This window comes from Pongo abelii, chromosome 13, assembly GCF_028885655.2.
Source record: "Pongo abelii isolate AG06213 chromosome 13, NHGRI_mPonAbe1-v2.0_pri, whole genome shotgun sequence".
In the NCBI taxonomy this organism is placed as follows: Eukaryota; Metazoa; Chordata; class Mammalia; order Primates; family Hominidae; genus Pongo; species Pongo abelii.
The window spans coordinates 100,251,102-100,270,559 of record NC_071998.2 but is presented as its reverse complement, the minus strand read 5'-3'; the positions used below and the strand labels follow the sequence as shown (position 1 = coordinate 100,270,559).

At 45.2% G+C, this 19,458-nt stretch overlaps 2 protein-coding genes across 4 annotated transcripts in view; both read left to right on the top strand.

The window, feature by feature from the left end:
* Positions 1-13,852, top strand: part of EPB41L4B (erythrocyte membrane protein band 4.1 like 4B) — a 150,805-nt gene extending 136,953 nt beyond the window's left edge. For 2 of the 3 annotated variants that reach the window (XM_054520416.2, XM_054520417.2), the window contains exons 23-25: positions 1,059-1,127; positions 7,135-7,280; positions 9,196-13,852. In XM_054520416.2, the coding sequence (XP_054376391.1) occupies positions 1,059-1,127; positions 7,135-7,280; positions 9,196-9,265 (285 nt within the window). In that variant the 3' untranslated portion in view covers positions 9,266-13,852. The remainder of the gene's footprint in view (positions 1-1,058; positions 1,128-7,134; positions 7,281-9,195) is intronic. The other variant, XM_024252799.3, reaches the window with a different exon arrangement.
* Positions 13,853-16,592: 2,740 nt separating this feature from the next.
* FRRS1L (ferric chelate reductase 1 like) overlaps positions 16,593-19,458 on the top strand; it is a 30,790-nt gene continuing 27,924 nt past the window's right edge. Inside the window, exon 1 of the mRNA XM_024252338.3 lies at positions 16,593-16,924. Coding sequence (XP_024108106.3) covers positions 16,705-16,924 — 220 coding nt within the window. The 5' untranslated portion in view covers positions 16,593-16,704. The remainder of the gene's footprint in view (positions 16,925-19,458) is intronic.

Genomic DNA, 19,458 nt, shown 5'->3' with positions numbered 1-19,458 from the left:
TCACCCTCCCATTGGAGCCACTGAAGACCATCGAGTAGCTATCCCAGTGTCCACAGGCAAGACCTCGAGACACACAAAGCCGGCTGCCCCTGGGCAGTGGTGGCCTTGGTGTCTTGCCTGCAGCCCTCTGCTGGCGGGTAGTACAGTATGCATTCACCAGCAGGTGTGCAGACAGTTTCTGTCCCCCAGGAATTGTGCACAAAGCTGGTGTCAGAGTCATCTGGTTCCTGGGCCTGATGACATACCCTAGGCCAGTTTGAAAAAATAAGCCCTCCCATTTCCCAAGGCCTTCAGGAGGCCAAAGACAAAATGACCAAAGGGAAAGACGTGGAATTCAAGAGTCGTTTTCACCACCACTACCTGATCAGCTGTTCATCTGGCCTTTTTCAGACTAGCTCGGTACTACAGGTACTCCCAGCACTGGGCATCTTTGTGCATCAAGCCATCTGTTCCCAAAGGCCGTGGGGGCAGGATTCTCCCATGCTTCCACGGGTTTCCCTGAGGTCTCCTTCTACTGGCCAAAGCATACAGGGAGTCCAGTAACTGAAGTGATTAGACAGGGAATACTTTCTAGCTTAATGAGCCCAGCTTCCTTGTACCCTGCCTGCTGTGAGAGACCGTGTCCCAGGATGTGATCTCTCAGCAGCCTCTAGGCCATTCCCACAGCTATGGAGAAGTCATCAGAAGCCACCCCAGGCAGCTCTGACTCCCTCATTATCCACCTTGATTGTGGTTTTTTATGAGTCAGGCCCGGAAGGCCAAGCAGATCCCGCTGAAGGAAGCTCCAGGGCGAGGCAAGAGCGGGGGCGCTCTAGGAACACGAGACTCCAGGCTGTCATCCCTGCTGAGGCCTGTCCTACAGTTCAACTCCAGGCACAGATACAACCACCAGCTCATACTCCTGAGGGACCCTTTGTATGTGCCCTTACACGAGTGAGGAAGGCTCTGCGGGGGCACCCCTGAATACTTCAGTTCCATTTTAAAGGTGCTCTGCCAAAGATTGCAAAACTTTGTTTTCTAATCTGAAGGTAACCCCCTTGTCTTTCTCTCTTTTGAAGATAAAAACATTCCCGGTTGATACAATGAACCCGTTTCCTGATGCTTTCACCACAGGGCCACAGTTTACTGTAAGTAGATCCAGAAAACAGATGTGCATTTTAAACCCTTGTTCCCATGCGGTATGCTTTTCTGCGGGATGCCAGACAGCAAGGTCAACCGCTTCTTTTGATCACCGTTGAACTCTGTGAGGTTGGGAAGAAGCTTGGATTTGTACACAGTCTGCCTCTATTTTATTGATGTGACATTGGCATAAAATTAACCATTTTAAAGTGACAATTCAGTGACAGTACATTCACAGTGTTGTGCAGTGACCACTTCTCAGTTCCAATACATTTTTATTGTGTCCTCCAAAAACCTCACACCCATTAAGCAGTTCCTCATCATTTTCCCTTTGTTCCTACCCGCTGGCAACCACCAGTCTGCATTCTGTGTCTGTGGATTTACCTAGTCTGGATATTTCATATAAATGGAATCGTATCATACGTGACCTTTTGTGACTGGCCTCTTTCACTTAGCATAATGTATTTGAGGTTCATCCACGCGTGTATCAATACTTCATTTCTTTGTTTGTTTGTTTGTTTGTTTTTGAGATGGATTGAGATCTGTTCTATTGCCAAGGCTGGAGTGCAGTGGCACGATCTCGGCTCACTGCAACCTCCGCCTCCCAGGTTCAAGTGTTTCTCCTGCGTCGGCCTCCTGAGTAGCTGAGATTACAGCTGCTTGCCACCACGCCTGGCTAATTTTTGTATTTTTAGTAGAGGTGGAGTTTCACCACGTTCGCCAGGCTGGTCTCCAACTCCTGACCTCAGGTGATCCACCTGCCTTCGCCTCCCAAAGTGTTGGGATTACAGGCGTGAGCCACCGTGCCCAGCCTCATTTCTTTTTATGATGGAATATTATTCCATTGTATCTATATACTGCAATTTGTTTATCCACTCATTTATTGGGGGTTTTGGGGTTGTTTTCACCTTTTGGCTATTGTGAATAGTGCTGCTATGCATATGTGTGTACATGTATCTGTTTGAACACCTGTTTTCAATTCTTTTGGGTTGGATCTTGATAATGGTGTGGTCTTAGGTAAGTCACTTTACTACCCTGAACACCAGCAGCTTTTTCTTTTTTGCTTTTAGAGATGAGGTCTCACTGTGTTGCCTAGGCTGGTCTCCAACTCCTGGGCGAAAGTGATCCTCCTACCTTGGCCTCCCAATGTGCTAGGATTACAGGCATGAGCCACCGAGCCTGCCCCCTCTTCTTACTTAAGGTGAAAGTAGTAGTAAGAATATCCTCCTCATATCCTGTTGGGGCAAGGACCAAAAAGGACCAAGAATTTGAAAGTGTTTTACCAACCACAAAACATCCCACATCTGTCAGTTATGACTGTTGTTTCTCAAGGCTGGAGAGGCAGGGTGTTGTGAAGAATGAGAACAAGTTGTCCTGACAACAGACTTCTTGTCACCACCTCTCTGGGTGTCACTGGGCAGCTTATTTATTCTGCCAAGGCTAGGCACAGTGGCTCATGCCTGTAATCCCAGCACTTTAGGAGGCCGAGGTGGGAGGATCACTTGAGACCAGGAGTTCAAGATCAGCCTGGGCAACATAGAGAAACCCTGTCCCTACAAAATAATAATGATAATAAATTAGCCGCCTGTAGTCCCAGCTACCCAGGAGGCTGAGGCAGGAGGATCTCTGGAGTCCAGGAGGCTGACGCTGCAGTGATCTATGACTGCACCACTGGACTCCAGCCTGGGCAACAGAGTGAGACCCTGTCTTGATTTTTTAAAAAATTCTGCCAAATGTTTAAATGCTGTAGTTTCCTCATCTGCAAAATGAGAGAGTTTGATAATGTTCATGCTTCTTTTCAGGGCTCAACTCATTCTCTAAATGAAAGCTTCTGCAGAAGCTCACTGTATCATGAGCAATTAGATGGAGCAGAAGTAAGGAATCTGAGGTCCACACCTCCTTCCTCTCACTCTATCCTCCTCCCAGGAACCAAAGCTTGCAATTTCTATGATCCCCGAAGCTCCTTCCAAAGGGTTTTTGTGCCATCTGGAGGATCTGTGAGTTGGGCTGTGGGTGGCTAAGGGTAGCTCTAAGTGTAGTCTTATGAGATGGATGATGGCCACTACCCAACATGGCTTCAGCCACATAGGGAGGGAGAGAGCAGTGGCTGATTCAAGTTTCAGAGGATGAGCAGAGGTGGGAAGGTGTCCAGCAGGGCAGGCGGAGGGAAAAACAGGTTCCTAGAACAGTCCATTTCTAGGGTCATGAGCTGCTTCCAGCATCTGCCTTTTAAGAATGAGAGGGCAGAGACACGGGGCTCTGCCAGGATGTTAGATGCTCTTTCCCTGACACTCATCCTGGCTCCCTGCAGTCTTGCTGGACACAGCTCCCCGGCTGGAAGCTCCGGCTCCACCTCCCTTAGTTGGCCGTAGTGGGGCACTCTGGCCTTCTGCCCAGCCTTGGCAGTGCTGTGAGACACTCAGGGAAGCCCTTCCCAAAAGCTGGGGGCAAAGATGGAGCAGGAAGCCAATGGCAGAAACCATGCTGGGACTTTTAAGAACTGAGCAAGAGTGGCTCGAAGACAGCTGGAGCAGCAGAGGGAACAGCATGAGCCAGACCCCCAGGGCGGGCGGGGTCATCACACATTCAAGGGACTGAAAAACAGGCCAGTGGGATTGGGATGCGGAAAGCAAGCGGAGCTGGGTGAGAGAGGAGGAAGGGGATGTAGGTGGTGATAAAACTGGAGGGGCACAACCCTGTTGGCCTTGTAGGCCACAGTAGGGATTCTGATCTCCATCCTACGAGCAACGGGAAATCTTTGAGGGACTTTGAGCAGGGCAGTGACAGGGCAGATGCACTTGGAAGGGATCCCTGCGATCACAGTGGGAGGACAGTGGCATCCAGGCAGAGTGGATTCAGGACAGTAGCCTGGAATGCAGGACAGTGGCTTAAGGGAGAGAGAGCAGAGAGCTTGACCCACAGTGGTTTTGCTGGTGGAGGTGGAGAGAAGCGCACAGATAGGGAAGATATTTAGGAGGCTGGTAAGATTCAGGATTAGATGAGGCAGAGAGAGGGTCAGAAATGGTCCCCAGATTTCTGATTTGCAGAATGTAGATGGATAGTGGGTCCATTCACTGAGATAAGGAAACTTTGAAAAAGACTTGGTTGGGAGAGATGAGTTTGCCTTTGGCTATGATGGATTAGAAATGCCTTTGAAACATCCGAGTGGACACAATGAATGGGCAGTTGGAAATCCAAGTCTGTAACTCAAGAGAGTGGACTAGACTGGAAACAATGACTAGGGAGGCAGTGACAGGTGGATGGTAACAGAAGCCAAGCTCATGGGCTTCAGCTTCTCAGTTTTCTCACCCCTGTGTGTAGTGTTCTCATCTCCTTCCTGCCAAGATCATGACACTTGAACTTTCTGCAGGTTTGGCCTCTCCACAGGCCTCCAGACCTATCCTGGCCACAGTGACAGGGGTTGTTTAGCAGTGCTGGGAAGCTCTGCACAAAGTTGGTCTCTCAGTTGATCTAGCATTGATGGAGCTGGGTTTCAACAGCTGGGCTCTTGCTTGATCCCGAAACCAGTTTCTACTTTGTATTCAGGCCTATTAACTGGATCTCTGCTGATACTCAGCCCAGTATGTTGGTCCATCTAGGGTGGGGACCCCTGCCTAGCTCTGGCCAGATTTCTGCTCCACATGCTTCTTTCTAACCTGGCTCTGTCCTTCTGTTACGTGCTTTGTTCCAGTGAAAGCTTGTTCATTCATTCACTCATTCATTTCCTCATTCAAAAAATATTAAAAAGACAGACACTTAGGGTTGAGATTTAATAATATAAGTAATTTTTACTGCTTCTTCAAGGTCATTCTTTAGTGAAGCTGGCTTTTTTTTTTTTTTCTACTTGAAGTATATGGCAATGAAGAACACAATGACTACTAGTACAGTTTGGTGCCACTACCTCAATTCATGCCAAGGCCCTGCCCCATTTACTCACTATTGCCTTTGCACCATCAGTGCAAATTTGCCTCTTTTTTCAGAAAGAATAAAAAATGGCATCAAAGGACGGGTGCAGTAGCTCATGCCTGTAATCCCAGCACTTTGGGAGGCCAAGGCAGGTGGATTACCTGAGATCAGAAGTTCGAGACCAGCCTGGCCAACATGGTGAAACCCGGTCTCTACTAAAAAAAAACCCCAGTTATGGTGTCAGCTAGCCCTTGTTCTGAATACTGTTCTTAACACTCACACTTACTAATACAAAAATTAGCCGGGCGCGGTAGCAGGCACCTGTAACCCCAGCTACTCAGGCGGCTGAGGCAGGAGAATCACTTGAACCTGGGAGGCAGAGGTTGCAGTGAGCTGAGATTGTGGCCTCCAGCCTGGGCAACAGAGAAAAACTCCAACTCAAAAAAAAAAAAGATACTGCTCATTTGATGATCAGAGTGTCTTCTTTAGAAAATCATGTAATAAATTTCTTCAAGTTCAGGGCCAAGAACTAGCATGAGAAATCCAGTTATAAAATATATAGCTGGTATTATCAAAAATATAAAACAAACAAAAACTATGCATTGAAAAAATACTATGATGGCCAAGCATGGTGGCTCACACCTATAATCCCAGCACTTTGGGAGGCTCAAGTGGGAGGATCACTTGAGACCAGGAGTTTGAGACCAGCCTGGGCAACATAGTGAGACTCTGTTTCCACGAAAGATTAAAAAAATTATCCAGGCATGGCACGTACCTGTAGTGACAGCTACTTGAGAAGCTTAGGCAGAAGGATCACCTGAGCCCAGGAGTTGCGGCTACAGTGAGCTCTCATTGTGCCACTGCACTCCAGCCTGGGCAACAGAGTGAGACTCTGTCGAGAGAGAGAAAGAGAGGAAGAGAAAGAGAACCTATGAGGAAATATACTGATGACAAGAGTAAGGAATTATGGAATTTCTTCATTGATCTACTTTTTTTTTTTTTGAGACAGAGTCTTGTCTGTTCCCCAGGCTGGAGTGCAGTGGCGCAACCTCGGCTCACTGCAAACTCCACCCCCAGGTTCAAGCGATTCTCCTGCCTCAGCCTCCTGAGTAGCTGGGATTACAGGCGTGCGCCACCATGCCTGGCTGATTTTTTGTATTTTTAGTAGAGACGGGGTTTTGCCATGTTGGCCAGGCTGGTCTTGAACTCCTGACCTCAGGTGATCCACCCACCTCAACCTCCCAAAGTGTTGGGATTACAAGTGTGAGCCACCGTGCCCGGCCTGATCTACTTTTATATATCTTCTAAGTTTTCTATATAAAAGTAAACAGCATAGTTTTCTATATAATGAAAATGACAAGAATATATTATCCTCTCCAAATGAGACAGTATACTCTAGACCAGTAATTCTGAAACTTTATTGTAATTCCTCCAGAAGAATCATCTGGAGATCTCATTGGACTTCATCCCCAGGCATTCTTGGTCCCAATGGTCTTGGGTGAGGCCTGAGAATTTGCATTTTTACCCAGTTTTAAGATAATGCTGATGCTGCTAGTCTAGGGCCCATACTTTGGGAACCACTGCTACAGTAATGAAAGACCCCAGTTATGGTGTCAGCTAGCCCTGGTTCTGAATACTGTTCTTAACACTTACTAACTGTGTGACCTTGGGCAGATTACTTAACCTCTCTGAGCCTCACTTTTCCCCATAAAATCAGTTTTAAAATATACATTTTTTTCACCTTTTAACATTTCCCGATATCAGAACGTTTACCACTGGGCATGACAAAGTTTGATAGTGGGCATGACAAAGTTTAAATGGCTACATGTTTCTTTCTGATTGGCAAATGCAAAAATGGTGCATCTTACAACCGATGGTGCCTAAGATGTGAGAAAATACTATCGCTACCTTAAAGGGTTGTCAAGAGTTAATATGTGTCAAGTACTTAGCATGGTGTCTGGCACAAAGTAAAATCACTTAAAATGACAATCCATTTTAGCTGGTAGTGAAAAAGAACAGGAACTGTAGAGTAAGGCTTAGGGAGAAACTGACAGTGTGAAAGTGGAACCCAAATTGAGATTGATCTCCTCTTTCCTGTTTCTTCTCCAGGCAGACTTCAGAGACAGTAAATTACAATGCTGTCCTGGCCCGACTTCCCCGCTGATCCCAGCAGCGACCCTGAGGCCTTTGACAGAGACCGTCTCCACAGTGCAGACCATTTACACCACACGGAAACCTGTTTCTCTGGCAGCCAGGTATGTCAGGTCAGCAGGTGCCGGCAGGTAATTCTGGTGATGGGAAAACCACGGAGACTCTAGGTTCAATTGTGTCTGTGACACCTACAGCCTTTTCCTACATTCTTTCATTTATTCTGTAAGTATTTATTGAAATGTCTATAAAGGGGCCAGGTGTGGTGGCTCACACCTGTAATCCCAGCACAAGGGAGGATCCCTTGAGGTCAGGAGTTCAAGACCAGCCTGGCCAACATGGTGAAACCCCATCTCTACTTAAATTAGCCAGGCGTGGTGGTGCACACCTGTAATTCCAGCTACTTGGGAGGCTGAGGCAGGAGAATCGCTTGAACCTGGTAGGTAGAGGTTTCAGTGAGCCGAGATTGCACCACTGCACTCCAGCCTGAGCAACAGAGTGAGACTTTGTCTCAAAAAAAAAAAAAAAATGTTTACAAGGGTAGGCTGTTAGAGGAGATAGACAACAAATGAGTGTGTGTGTGTGTGTGTGTGTGTGTGTGTGTGTGTGTGATATTGACAAGGGATAGGGAGGAACATGAAACTGTGAATGGCAATAAGGTATTCTGGGATGGCCTCAATGAGGTGGCATTTAAGCAGAGCCCTGAAAAGGGCTATAGAGAAAGCTGCAGATACCTGGGAGGAGTACTGCGCAGAGGAACCAGCCAGTGCTAAGGCTCCTGAGGAAGCATGTGCCTGACATGGTTAAGGAAGTTTAAGGGGCCAGCGTGGCCAGAGCAGAGTGAATGACAATAGAGGAGGCCTATGAAGTTGTGGGTTAAGGCCAGACTGCGTAGGGCCTTGTTGGCTACAGTAGAAACTTTGTTTTCTACCCTGAATGAAATTCTTAAACTTGGTTAGTGCCTTTAAAGATGTGTATTTTGCCAGGCGTGGTGGCTCATGCCTGTCATCCCAGCTACTCAGGAGGCAGAGGTGGGAGGATCAGTTGAGGCCAGGAGTTCAGGAGTTAAAGTCCAGCCTGGGCAACATAGCAAGGCCCCATCTCTAGTTAAAAACAATGAAAAGATGTGTATTTACTCTGTGTGTGTGTGTGTGTGTGTGTGTGTGTTTGTGTGTGTGTGTTTAAACAGTGGAGGCAGGTTACATAGATATGCAACTGGACCTGAGGTCCAAAAAGTCAGAGGCAACTTCTCAAAACAGCCAATTTTACTTCATTCAATTTGATTCATTAAAATATAATTAATTATTTGTTACAACATTCCCTCAGATATTCATCAAATGAAAGCCTGGGAGAAAATGCATATGAAACCAATTTAAAGCATGATTTAAATAAATCTAACCCCTGGACATCTTCATTCAAAAGACTTTACTGAGGGCCGGTGTGGTGGCTCACACCTGTAATCCTAGCACTTTGGGAGGCCGAGGCAGGTGGATTGCCTGAGCTCAGGAGTTCGAGACCAGCCTGGGCAACATGGTGAAACCCCGTCTCTACTAAAATACAAAAAATTAGCTTGGCATGGTGGCACGTGCCTGTAATCCCAGCTACACTGGAGGCTGAGACAGAAGAATCGCTTGAACCTGGGAGGTGGAGGTTGCAGTGAGCCAAGATCGCGCCACTGTACTCTAGCCTGGGTGACAGAGTGAGACTCCATCTCAAAAAAAAAAAAAAAAAAGACTTTACTGAATGGCTGCCATGCACCAGATACTGTGCAAGGCTCTGGAGGTTTAAAGATGAATGACATATAGTCAGCCAGGAACTCTCAGCATGGTGGGACTGAGAAACCAATAAGTAGCCAATTTGAGATCACTGAAATGCTAGCAAATGTAGGTAGTCCTCAAGGAGCCTAAAAAAGAAAGTCCAACACTGAGATCAGGAATGAACCTGGGAGATGATACTTAAGCTGTCTGCTTCTGCAATTTTTGAGGGATCTTCTCACTATTTTGTCACATACTTTTTTTTTAGTGCAGAGACACTCCGGCAGGAACTGGAGAGAGAGAAAATGATGAAAAGACTGTTGATGACCGAACTGTGAAATTCTCCCCTTGTCACCTGGAAGATGGCATGGTGCCTTCTGTCCGTCTTCTTTCTTTGGGCTACGTGTGCTCACTCTAGCACAACATACAAATGTGTGCTCTGTTCGCCCAGGTCTCCATGGTTAGTTGAAGCCAATTTCTGGCTTGACTTTTATGGGAAAAGTTATTTTATGTCTCCTAAGCATTAGAGTTTTTCTATTACTCTATGTAGTTGAGACAGGATTTGATAAGTCTAGGAAAAGAAAGATGGGAAAACGGGATTCCTTTTCAGAAGTACCTGTGTGTATCTGTTAATAACCACAGGGGTTAATATGATGTGGGATCTTTTACTATCAATTTCAACCATTTGATTTTGTATGATTGAAACTTGCACCGAGCTTTGACTGTTTGTTAAAGAGTCATTTTTAATGAAAGAATAATTCTTTATTGCTGGTTTTTCATTTACACTGATAAATATACAGATCTTATAAAGTCTTTAACATTCATTTGTATTCAGATGTGAGTAGATGAACTAAAAAAAGAAAGTTACATATCACTATGACTGAAGGTACTTCAGCTTAATCTGAAATATAATTCAACTTGTGAACTCTTTGGATATGATATTATTTGGAATAAATAGAATTTATCATTGAACCCAAAGTAGGAGATGATAGCTTACATTGTCTAAAAATCCTTACAAGGTTAAGATGATTCAATATCAAGAAGATTCAGAAAATTATTTCTAAAGTTGATCGATTCAAGTCCTATTGATAGAATCTTGACCAGAAGAAGTTTTGCTCTTTTTATATAGTTTCAAGAAATGTGTTTTTAAATTTTTATTAATGCACTTGAACAACTTTGCAGGAATAAAGGAACCCCCTAACCACAAAATATCCCTCTAAATTAGTTCCCTAGCTTTCTCAATGAATACACACATATTTTTACATAGCTATGATCATTGTGTACATTCTCCTTTGTTTTACTTCTCCGCCTAACACTTGTCTCCACTTGTCAACACAGATTCTACTCTCACCAATTTAAATATCTTTTATCTGTGTAACATGGGTAACCTCACTTCACCCCATTATTAGATATTTGAGTTATATCTAATTTTTCATTCTTATAAATAGTGCTGCTATGAATGTCTGTAAAAAAAAAAAAAAAACTGCTCCTTCTTTTGGATTATTCCCTTAGGAATATCTCCAAAGAGGGATTACAAGGTCAAAGAGCATGAAGTATTTTATAGCTCTTGTTTTATATTGCCAGATTGCTTTCTAGAAAGATCCAATCTTTGGGTTGGAAGGACCTTAAAGGTCATCTAGTTTAGCCTCCCCACCCCCTCTGAATGCTTGAATCCCCTCGACAATTTATGATGCCACCAGCAATGTATAAGCATTTCTGTTTACCAATAGCTCTGTCAGTATTGGGTTTTGCCATTTTTATTTATTTTCGCTAGTTTAATAGGTATGTATAGTTATTCTTGAAGAGTTGTTTTATTTCATTAATTGCTAGCAAGGCTGAGCACTTTTCCATGTGATGATTTACTAGTTGTATTTCCTTGTGTGTAAAATGTTCATTCATTTCTTATGACCACTTGTTAAGAGGAACTGATCTCATATATTTGTATCAGAACTGTATTTTTATGTTATATTGTATAGTTTGCTCTCCTGTCCCTCTCCTTAAAACTGAATGGTGCCAATAATTTGATACTAATGACTACAAAAAAAGGTAATGCCTCATTTACCAGTATTGTTGTAAAATGAGGAATGTATGCGAATATTCAGATAACCGAGGAGTAACCCTTTAAGTGCTGAATCTTTAAAATTTTAATATTTTTTTTGAGGGAAATCTTTCTAAAATGTATTACGCACTTCCCTGCCTTAGTAAACAGAGTATACTGGAGCGTATTTAACCTTTTCTTCATGAGTCATGGTCATGATTATAAACATCAGCCCCTTTTGTACCTTGGTACGGTGCAGTGATATCATTAAGAGCTATCAATATGTGTAGGGCTTGGCTTGGCCTTTTATAGGATATTATGCTGTTCTCACTGATGGTTTTTTACTGCTCTCTGCTCTATCAGTGGAGCTATCCGGGGCAACTGTAGCGTTTGGGGCCTTTTACCCCTATGTCCCCCGGCTATACTTTTAAAACAGCTTTAGCTGTTCTTTATCTTGTGCACATGATACAAAATATGTTCCCGTACAATATGGGGCTGTCACTTCTTGCCAACCCAGCACCCTCTTCCTCTTCTAACCTGCTTTCTGAGGCTTCTGCTCTTCACCTCCTGCTCGCTGATGGAAACCTCCAGGGCAAAGCTGAAGGTTTCTTGGGGAAGCCAGGAAAGCCAGTATTTCCTATGTGTCAGATTTGCTTGGCTTCCAAGGAGGGATGCATGGGCTTTTTGGCCAGTGTTTCCAGGAGGCTCTGGGCTTCCTGCTTCTTCCCCGCTTCCCCCTGAGTTCACAGACGTTGAAGTTTCCGAAGGTTGACGTCACTGGAAGTCTGACCACAAACAAGTTGGCTGTTACTGTATTTGAAACCCAGTACCTTTGGCAGCTCACCTCTAACCAGTAAAATAAGAGGATTCCATGGTTTCAGCAGTTGTCCTGGTTATTTGCCTATTTAAGTGAATGATGGGTGCTTGGCATTGTGACTGAGAAGATGAAATTGTGCTGGATGGATTCATAGGGATGAAAATGAATTGGCGCAATTGTTTCACATTTTTTATATATTTTAAACCCAAACAACAACACCATATGGGCACACAACACACACCTTATGTCCAGGGGGAAACAATCAGCTTACTGACATAGTCATTCCAGAGCTAGGGCTCCAAACTGTAGGATGCAGATTCCCAGTGGGCATGGAAGGTTATTGCAAGGGGTCTGGGAAACCTGCAACCCACAGCTTTATGGATTGTAGACTGCACAGGAAATTCTATGTTTGAAGAGTTTGAGATCCTAGGGCATTCAGAAGATCCCACTTGCATGTACCCAGAATTTTATATTCCCCAGGAATATAGCAGACGAATATTCTGATATCATATTTATCTTTCACCACTTCAAAAATTACAGTTTTAAAAACTCAAATAAAATTCATCACTATAACCATTTTAAAGCATACAATTCAGTGGTTTCTAATGAATTCACAATGTTGTGTAGACAATACCGCTATCTAATTCCAGAACAATGCCATCATGCCAAAAGGAAACCCCATATCTGTTAGCAGTCACTACTGATTCTAACCCCTGGCATCACCTGGCAACCACGAATCTACTTTCTGTCTATGGATTTGCTTATTCTGGAAATTTCATACAAACAAACTCATACAATATGTAGTCTTTTGTGATTGGCTTCTTTCATTTAACATAGCGTTTTCAAAGTTCATCCATGTTGTAGCATGTATCAGAACTGCACTCCTTTTTATGGCTGAATAATGTGTTATTATATGGATATGCCATATTTGGCTTATCCAGTCATCAGTTGCATCAGTTGATAGATATTTGGGTTGCTTCTGCTTTTTGGCTATTATGAATAATACTGTTAGGCTGGGCGCGGTGGTTCACACCTGTAATCCCAGCACTTTGGGAGGTCAAGGTGGGCAGATCACCTGAAGTCAGGAGTTTGAGGCCAGCCTGACCAACATGGAGAAACCCCATCTTTACTAAAAATACAAAATTACCTGGGCATGGTGTTGCATGCCTGTAATCTCAGCTACTAGGGAGGCTGAGGCAGGAGAACCACTTGAACCCGGGAGGCAGAGATTGCGGTGAGCCGAGATTGCGCCGTTGCACTCCAGCCTGGGCAACAAGAGTGAAACTCTGTCTCAGAAAAAAAATAAAATAAAATAATAATAATAATAATATTGTTATGGACATTCGTGTACAAGTTTTTGCGTGAACATCTGTTTTAAATTATCATGGAATTGCTGGGTCACATGGAAACTCCATGTTTAACTTTCTAAGGAACTGCCACAATCACAGCTTTTATTTCTTACAAAATCCAAAGTGAAAAATTATATATACTAGACAGTCAGAAGCCTGGGCAAATCGGTTACTCATCAGATACCAAGATGCGGCAATGATTTGTGGGAGTTTTTAATCACAAAAAAGGTTGTGTCAGAGAAATGGCTTTGAGGTGCAGAGAAAATAAAGGTACTGTCTTTCTTTTTAAAATGAAAATGAATTTAAATCTGATTCATCTCTAAGTTTTTGTTTGAGTGGCCAGCTCTTGTACAGCCAGTGGTCTCAGAATGTTCAGGCAAAGTTCCTCCCCAGAAAATGTGCACAGTAGAGGAAACTACAATATTTCTTAGCTGTTCTGTAGAGTTACACTGGTGGGGAACAGAGGGTCTCTGCAAACCTAGGATGTAACTAAGAGGGGAGCATGTGCTTAGGGTTGGAACAGGTCTGCCTCCACTCTTTCCAGGGCTTAAATCTTGTCAGAAAACATGAAGAGAAAGAAAATCCCCAAAGGCAATTTGAGTGGATGGGAGAGAATCTCATGAAATGGAAGGAGCCGAATAGGTTGCTAGGCCCTGAAAAGGCATAAGGCTTGAGTGACCCATAAAAGCTATAGGTTTTCCCAAACACTGCATGTTCTCACTCATAAGTGGGAGTTGAACAGTGAGAACACATGGACACGGAGGGGAACATCACACACCAAGGCATGTTGTGGGGGGTGAGGCAAGGGGAGGGAGAGCATTAGGACAAATACCTAATGCATGCAGGGCTTAAAACCTAGATGATGGGTTGATAGGTACAGCAAACCACCATGGCACATGTATACCTATGTAACAAACCTGTACGTTTTGCACATGTATCCCAGAACATAAAGTAAATTAAAAAAAAGTTGAACATGGAAAAAATAATTCATAAAAAAAAGCTATGGGTTTTCTCCCTAGAAAAACCCATACATCACAACATTATTCCAGCACTTTCATAAGGTCCTCATATCACCCCTGAAGCCTATCTGTGTCCCCCTGTGAGTCTACATGAGTAGAGAGAGAATTGAAATACATAGATTACCTGCAAACTTCATTTTAGGCTGTAGTTGCAAACCGTCCCCAAAATACCCAAATACCCCCATAAAAACAATATAGAAAGCCCACGTGGTGTTTTTTTGTTTTTTTGTTTTGTTTTGTTTTGTTTTGTTTTTGTTTTTGTTTTTTTTGAGATGGAGTCTCACTCTGTCGCCCAGGCTAGAGTGCGGTGGCCTGATCTCGGCTCACTGCAAGCTCCGCCTCCTGGGTTCAGGCCATTCTCCTGCCTTAGCCTCCTGAGTAGCTGGGATTTCAGGCGCCCAGCACCATGCCCGGCTAATTTTTTGTATTTTTAGTAGAGATGGGATTTCACCGTGTTAGCCAGGATGGTGTCGATCTTCTGACCTTGTGATCTGCCCACCTCGGCCTCCCAAAGTGCTGGAGTTACAGGCGTGAGCCACCGTGCCCAGCTGCCCACATGTTTTTATATCAGATTAATTTACTAGGAGAAGAATGGCCTGGTTTTCATTTGCCTTCTATTTGGGCACCATTATTGTTAATTTCAGTAACCAAAATGAAGGGAATAAAAAGGAAAGTAAGAGGTAAAAGCTTGTATTCCCAAACCAGAGAATCTACACTGAAATCAAAAATCTAATGCTTTCTTTTTTTGGCTAAACCTTGGTCCATTTTAAATTGACCATACCTTCCCTGGTGAACAGAAAGAGAAGAAAAGAAAGAAATTTCAATTTTTAAGAAAGGTTTAAGGTTTTTGTTTTTTGTTTTTTGTTGTTGTTGTTGTTTTTTGAAGGACTACACTTTAACAGATTTTCAATCTGTTGGATTCGCTTTTTTAGAATGTTATGCATTGCCAAGCTATGCTTTTTTGGGAAGAAGTCTCTTGAGTTTTTAAAGTAATCATAGTTCATCTTACCTTTTTCAAATAATCTGACCTATTTTTTGTGACAACTGCTATGTTGGGGGACCTAGTGAAGCTCAAGGTTTTCATGAATTACACCTCATTTCCGCCATCAGGATTAACATGTTTAAATTCCAGCTGGACAGCCCACTGTTAGCTGATACCTAATAGAAAATACCTGACTTCTAAGTCCCCCATCACGTCTCCCCTATTTCAACAGCACTACCCTTATCTCTCAGCCAATCAGGCCATAAAGGGTTAAGATCACTAGTTTCCTTTTGAATATTAACATTTCACAATATTGTGTACATGTGTGCATGCCACTTACAGCACTGAACCCTATTGATCCTTACCCCTATGATCTTCCCTAATCTTCATTGCATCATGTCAGTGACTAATCATGAGAGATCAGGCAGTCTGACTTCTAGGTCTGCATTTGGGACCTCTATGCTTTTCTGCCTCCATAATTATTTTGTTTATGCAATAAAATAAAATAATAAAATAGGAAAAGCAGGTTAAAATGCTGGCTCTGCAACACCAGCCTGAAAGGAATTGCGTCCGCGTCTCTAATGGAAAACAGCTTAGCAATTCGAATATATCACCCCAACAACCATCAGCAGAAGAGAACCCTGGGACCTGCCATAAAGCAAATGCTTGGTGTGAATCAATGGATGGCTGAGTAAATAGCCAAAAGTGAATTGCAAGCAGCAGGAATGGATTTGAGAAAAATCAACAATTCAGCATGGCCCTCAGACACGGTGTGAGCCTTCCAAGGCCTGTGCGTGCTTGCTGCAGGTAAAGAGAGTAAACCAGAAGCCTAGTTTTGAAGGGGGACAGGTTACCTACTGGCATCAGCCTCTGTTGATTACACACCGCAAGAGCCTGGAGAGGAAGCAGGTGAATCCAGTCTTCTCTGTCTCTAAACACCTCAGTTTACCTAGCTCTATAGTGGGGGTCTTGCAATTTCAAGTTCCTTCTGTGATGATCCAAGAAATAATAGGTCTAGCAAGTGCTTTATGTAAACCAAAAAGTGCCGGCACAAGGTTGAGGAGGCAGCACTGACCAGGTGTGTCCAGGGTAAACTCTCTAGAGGAGCGTTTCATAAATTGAACGTGCATTGGGATCTCCTGGGAATTTTGGTGAAATGAACATGCTGCTTCATGGGTCCGGAGTGGGGCCTTAGCGATGTTAACAAGCTTCCAGGTGATGCTGATGCTGCCGGTCCGCGGACCATACTCCGGAGTAGCAAGGGGCTAGAAGGGCCAAATCTGCCTGAGTGGAGGCAAGTCGGGGAGATGGGGAGAATGGAAAGAAGGATGGGAGAAGGGAAGCTGCTAGGAAGGAGAGACCGGTGCGGGGAGGAGGGGGTTCCAAGAGGAAGGGGGAGGCTGCGGTGCTGGAGCGAGGATGCGCAGACCGAGGCAGGGAGGCGGGGGTGCGGGAAGCTCCGCGGCTGCGCGGGCGCGTGCTGGTGGCCTCGGCGGCGGCTCAGTCCCGGCCCGCGCCCGCGGCGCCCCCGCTGCGGCCCGAGCGGCCTGGCTGCGGGATCTGTGCGCAGCGATGGCGCGGCCGCCCCGGCAGCACCCGGGGGTCTGGGCGCCGCTGCTCCTGCTGCTACTGACGGGGCCCGCCGCCTGCGCAGCCAGCCCCGCGGACGACGGGGGACCCCGGGGCCGCGCGCGGGGGGACACGGGGGCCGACGAGGCGGTGCCGCGCCACGACTCCTCCTACGGCACCTTCGCGGGGGAGTTCTACGACCTGCGCTACCTGTCGGAGGAGGGTGAGGCTGCGGGAGGGCGAGGGGTTGCGGGAGGGGAGACCCAGGGTGGGGGACCGAGGATCGGGGGAACGAGGAGAGGGGGCGGGGGAGGGGGAGGGGGTCGGAAAAGATGTCCGTGGAGGCAGCTCTTGCAGAGGCGAGGCCAGGATGGGGAGCGCAGTGCCCAGACCTCCGCCGGCCTGGAGGAAAGGCCCAAAGAGCTGTCAATGCCTGCCGCCCGCTTTACAGATGGGGAGAGTGAGGCTGGGAGAGGGAGGGGTCATCCAAGTTCTGCAAGGCTGTGGATAGGGGTGGGTGCTGAGTCTAAGCTCCCCCAGTTCTTAGATCTGGCTTCCGCCTTTGCCGCCTGGGGTTGGGTTATAGGGGAGGAGGCCGCCATCTGGCCAGGGCAGCTAGGGGGAAGCAGAAAAACCCCAACCTAAAGAGAGAGGTTGCCTTATTTCCTCCCTGTCTGTATTGACCTAAATTTGCAGTGAGCAGCGCCCACCTCGTAGCATTCTGTTCCTGCTCACTGACCCGTCAGAGCTGGGTCACATCAGCCTCCCCACTCCCATCCCTCTTCTTTTATGACGCCACGTATGTTATGGTCCCCTAGTGCAAGCCACCATTGTTGTGGCCTGCTGGACCCGCAGACTGGGAGTTTGTCAGCCAAGGGCCTCCCTGTAGAGCTGCTTCAACGAGCACAAAAGCCAAGCGGATGGTGGTCAGAAGGAATGGAAACTGGCCTCTTACTTTAAGCAACTTTGGGAAGTAGTGACTTTCCTTTTCTTCTGCTAAGAGGGATATCCAACAATCAAGCTGGGGTTTGAAGTGTTGAGTCCCAGGAGCTCATATCTGTTAGTGGATGTATCTGTTGTTAGGATTAAGTTCAGCTGTATACAACAAGCAAACATTAATAGCTTCAACAAGATAGAAGTTTCTCTCTTACAGAAAGAAACCTAGAAATAGGTAATCCAGAACTGGTGTGGAGGCTCCTTGGTCACCAGTGTCTCTGGATCCTGCCCTTCTGTTTTTTCACAATTCTTAGCATGTAACTTCATGGTTCAAAATAACTGCTTGAGCTACAGCCATTATGTTCACATTCTAGACAGTGGGAAAAATGAAGCAGGAAGAAGGTCACTGACTACTTTATAAAGGGATTACTTGGAAGTTTCATATAACAATTTTTATACTTCTTTGGCCACAACTTAATCATGTGGTTGCACATAGGTACAAAGGAGGATGTAAAGTAGAGCCTATTAGCTGAGACATAATATGCCCAGTTCAAAAATCAGAATTATTGTATTAAAGAAGATGGAGAGAATGGATTTGGGGAAATGTATTAAGTAGAGGCTTAACTCCTGAATTAGAGATTTTAACATATAGTGGTTTAAATAAGGTAGTTTATTTTTCTCTCTGATAAGAGTCTGGTTGGATTGGGGCTGGTGGGATGACTCTGTTCCACAAGGTCATTCAGGGACCCGGGTTCTTTCCATCTTGTTGCTGTACCATCCCCCTGAGGCTTTGTCCCCATCTGTACAGTAGAAACCAGGTTGCTTGCATGTCCTTGTTCAAGATTGAAGGAAAGAAAAAGAGAAGTTCAGGGCAAGTAGTTACCTTTTAGGCTGGCTGCCCACATTACTGCTGTTCACATTCCTTTGGCAAAAACATAGTTACAATGACCTAGCTTCAAGGGAGACTAAGAAATGTAGTCTTCTAGCTGGAGAGCCATGTGGCAGAATCTGTCACTCTAGAAAAGAATAAATATTCCGAAGCCCATCTGTTTTTGAAAGCATCTAATGTATCTTTACATTGTACACAGCCTAGTGCTGCCAGGTGACTTAAATGTGGTATGTGAGACCTTATATTCTGATTGGGCTCATGCATCTAACAAATGAAGGATAAGCTCAGATTCTGTACGTCCTTTGAGTCTCTCTGCGGAGAGAATGATATGTTCATTGTATAGTCCAGAAAGTTTTATGAACGTGGACATCAGGTGGGCCACAGCCATCAAGGACAGCTTTATAGAGTCAAGCCATGAAGTAGGAAAGACTTCAGCAACACAGAAGAGGGAAGGCATTTAGGTGAGGTGATCGCATAGCAGGCAGCAGGGCTTTGTACCGATCCCTAGTGTGTCTACTTCGCCCCCCACCATTCTGCACATAAAACTGGTTTAACCCTTCTGAAGCCTGCCTCTAACCTGTTGGCATTGCACTCAAAAGTCTGTGATGGGGCCGGGTGTGGTGCTTCACGCCTGTAATCCCAGCATTTTGGGAAGCTGAGGCGTGTGGATCAGGAGGTCAGGAGTTCGAGACCAGCCTGGCCAACATGGTGAAACCCCGTCTCTACTAAAAATACAAAATTAGCCGGGCGTGGTGGTGCACGCCTGTAATCCCAGCTACTCAGGAGCCTGAGGCGGGAGAATTGCGTGAACCCAGGAGGTGGGGAGGTTGCAGTGAGCTGAGATTGCGTCATTGCACTCCAGCCTGTGCAACAGAGTGAGACTCAGTCTCAAAAAAAAAAAAAAAAATTCAACCTGCTCCCTGAATGAATAT